Genomic DNA, 3119 nt, shown 5'->3' on the forward strand with positions numbered 1-3119 from the left:
AAAGCGTGCGCATGTATTTATACATTTGATGTAAACGCAGTCGAATTAAACATTTGGTGCGCATTACTTTTGATTCGCGTATCAAAAGATGTACGGTGTAAACCAGGCCTGTGATTGGTCAATGAAAGGTTACATTCTTCAAAAGAACGGCTGTGATTGGTCAATGCATAGTTACATTTTCAGAAGAACGGCTGTGATTGGTCAATGCATAGTTACATTTTCAGAAGAACGGCTGTGATTGGTCAACGTCTAGTTCATTTAAAAACGCTACTAAAAATTACTACTCGCTGGAATGTGACAGTTGGTAGTAGTGGCCGCGGTTTATCCACTTTTCTCTTGCATGGTTCTTTCGCTTCCGGAAAATCATGGTAAGTGAATAGAAAGCGATCGTTGAAATTCGGCAATATTATATCGTCGTATTAAAATCGTAACGAACGGCATTCATTTTTTCACAATTTTTTCGCTTCCCTCGCGCTATCATACTCGAATTTTATTATTTTCGAGCAACGCGAAGATCTCACGCAAGATTATCAGGAGGCTTAACCTCCTTGTCCCACGAACTTATTAATCACATGTGGTAGAGGATGTCCTCTAGAATCCTGCACGACTTATATTTTTAAATATATACCTTAAGAAATGTACGTTTTATAGTAAATTTTTATTTAATTTTTAAAATCGGGAATTAAAAATTATATTTTTAATTCTTATAATTTTTCTAATAATGTTAATTATAATTTTAATTATATTTTTAATTTTTCTATTTCATATATATATATATATATATATATATATATATATATATATATATATTTGATAAATCTCACGAATTTTATTGTGTAAATAGAGCTCTTTCACATTATTTTATACTGTTTCTTATAATTCTTATTTTCCTTATAATTCTCGATTAGAAGAATACATATGCAATGTGAAGTTCTAATGTCGCTACTAGAATTTATTTCAAAAATACAATTATAATTAATGAATAAATGATAATTTATTAATATACAATATATATAATAATTAATATTAATATATAAAATATAATTAATTTATAAAGTTACAGATTAATATGGATTACGAGCCACTACTAATACCATTATAATTAATATATAAAATATTGCAATTATAATTAATGAATGAATGATAATAATTAATATATAATATATATATATAATAATTAATTAATATTAATATATAAAATATAATTAATTTATGAAGTTGCAGATTATTTTATGGATTACGAGCCATCACTAATACTGTTTGTTTCTTTATTAACAGCCGTTTCAGAGATTTGTGCAGTCAGGCCGTGTGGCCTATGTGGGCGATGGGCCTCACCAGGGCAAACTTGTCACCATCGTTGATATTATTGATCAGAATCGGGTAAGAATATTTTTTTTTTTTTTATTAAATTGTATTTAAACTTTGCATTATAAATAATTCTAATATGAAATGATTTGCAGTAGGTTTATAATAAAAGATGTTGGTGATAGAACATTAGATTGTTGATTTCAATCGTGTGTTGATTGTAGATAATATTTCAAGGTTTACACACAAATAATAACTATAATTGTTCTTTGATCTATAACAAAGATAGATAAAGGATGTTCCCAAAAATTGTCTTGTTACTAACATTTCTTAATTACAATAAGCATAGCTTACTGCAAACTTACTTCATTTTCATGTTTCCTTATTCTTTTTATTATACTTGACTTAAATGATGAACCAGTAAATATGATAGGAAATGCCGGCTGATTTTAATGATGCCAACTTGCTTCTGATTGCATAATTATTGTGATTTCTCTAATAGTTTTATTAGAATTCAGAATTTAATTCTTTATTCTTTTTAAGGTTTTGGTCGATGGCCCATCAACAGGTGTACCTCGTTGTGAAATGAGGCTTAATGAGCTTCACTTGACAAAATTCCGAATACGTTTCCCATTCTCTGGATCCACTCGTGTCGTACGTAAAGCATGGGACGCGGCTGATATCAATGAATTGTGGAAACAAACAATGTGGGCCAGAAAAGTTGAAGCCAAAAAGAAGGTAATTCGAAAAATTCGCCAATTTTATCATCAATTAATATATTACATTAATATAATAGTATACAGGTTGGCCCCGAACGTTCCAGCCAGACTTTGAGATCTTATGAAATTTAATTCTGAACAAAAAATTTCCTATAAACACGGGTCGAAAAATGCTTCCTTAAGAAATTATTCGGCTCAGAAACCTCTGATGAAGGAAGAGCAAAAGGTGAAAAGAAAATGAAATAAAAAGAAAATGAAACTAAAGAAATTTCTTGAAAAAAACGATAAAAATAAAAAATAAAAATCTTTTTCTTTTATGAAAATAAAATAAAAGTTAATTTAAAAAAAATTATTTTATTTTCAAAAGAAAAAGATTTTTATTTTTTATTTTTATCGTTTTTTTCAAGAAATTTATTTAGTTTCATTTTCTTTTTATTTCATTTTCTTTTCACTTTTTGCTCTTCCTTCCTCAGAGGTTTTTGAGCGATAACTTCTTAAGGAAGCATTTATCGACTCATGTTTATACGAAATTTTTTGTTCAGAGTTAAATTTCCTATAAGATCTCAAAGTCTGGCTGGAACGTTCGGGGCCACCCTGTATAATATATACATTATTTATAATAAATAATATGTTGCATTCATATTTGATTTAAAAACCAATGCTTTGATATAACTTTGTTTCTCATTAAAAGAAAGAGAATATATGCCAAGTACATTTCATGTTATACTAGACTTCTATAAAATAGTTTAAATATATATGATGAACCAATATTATTGATAGGAATTGCCGACTGATTTCGATTGATGCTAATTTAATTCTGATGACAGAGTCACAATTTTAATAATATATTTTGCTGTATTTTGGTGCATTCTAAATGAAGAAATTTTCTTGTTTCAGCGTGCAGCACTTTGTGATTTTGATCGTTTCAAGCTGCGTAAAGCGAGGCAAATAAGAAATAAATTGCGGACAGACGCGTTTTACAGATTAAAAAAGAAAACCAAGAAGGTTAAAACTGGCGGTGCAGAAAAGAAGAGTACGAAAAAAGCTGAGAAAAAGTAACAACATTCTGAATTAAATACAAAATTATTTTACAAA

The 3119-nt window shown here is 28.4% G+C and overlaps 1 protein-coding gene across 1 annotated transcript; it reads left to right on the top strand.

Annotated features, from left to right (window-relative positions):
* The first annotated feature begins 242 nt into the window (after positions 1 to 242).
* Positions 243 to 3119, top strand: LOC105253563 (60S ribosomal protein L14). Its single transcript, XM_011261674.3, has 4 exons — positions 243 to 368; positions 1279 to 1380; positions 1849 to 2043; positions 2922 to 3119. The coding sequence occupies exons 1-4, from the start codon at positions 366 to 368 to the stop codon at positions 3081 to 3083; spliced, it is 462 nt and encodes a 153-aa protein (XP_011259976.1). The 5' UTR covers positions 243 to 365; the 3' UTR covers positions 3084 to 3119.

This window comes from Camponotus floridanus, unplaced genomic scaffold, assembly GCF_003227725.1.
Source record: "Camponotus floridanus strain SB8 unplaced genomic scaffold, Cflo_v7.5 scaffold178, whole genome shotgun sequence".
Classification (NCBI taxonomy): domain Eukaryota; kingdom Metazoa; phylum Arthropoda; class Insecta; order Hymenoptera; family Formicidae; genus Camponotus; species Camponotus floridanus.

Coding starts and splice junctions, on each gene's coding strand:
- LOC105253563 (XM_011261674.3), top strand. Junction 1,381..1,848: donor ATATTATTGATCAGAATCGG/GTAAGAATATTT, acceptor ATTCTTTTTAAG/GTTTTGGTCGATGGCCCATC. Junction 2,044..2,921: donor AAGTTGAAGCCAAAAAGAAG/GTAATTCGAAAA, acceptor TTCTTGTTTCAG/CGTGCAGCACTTTGTGATTT.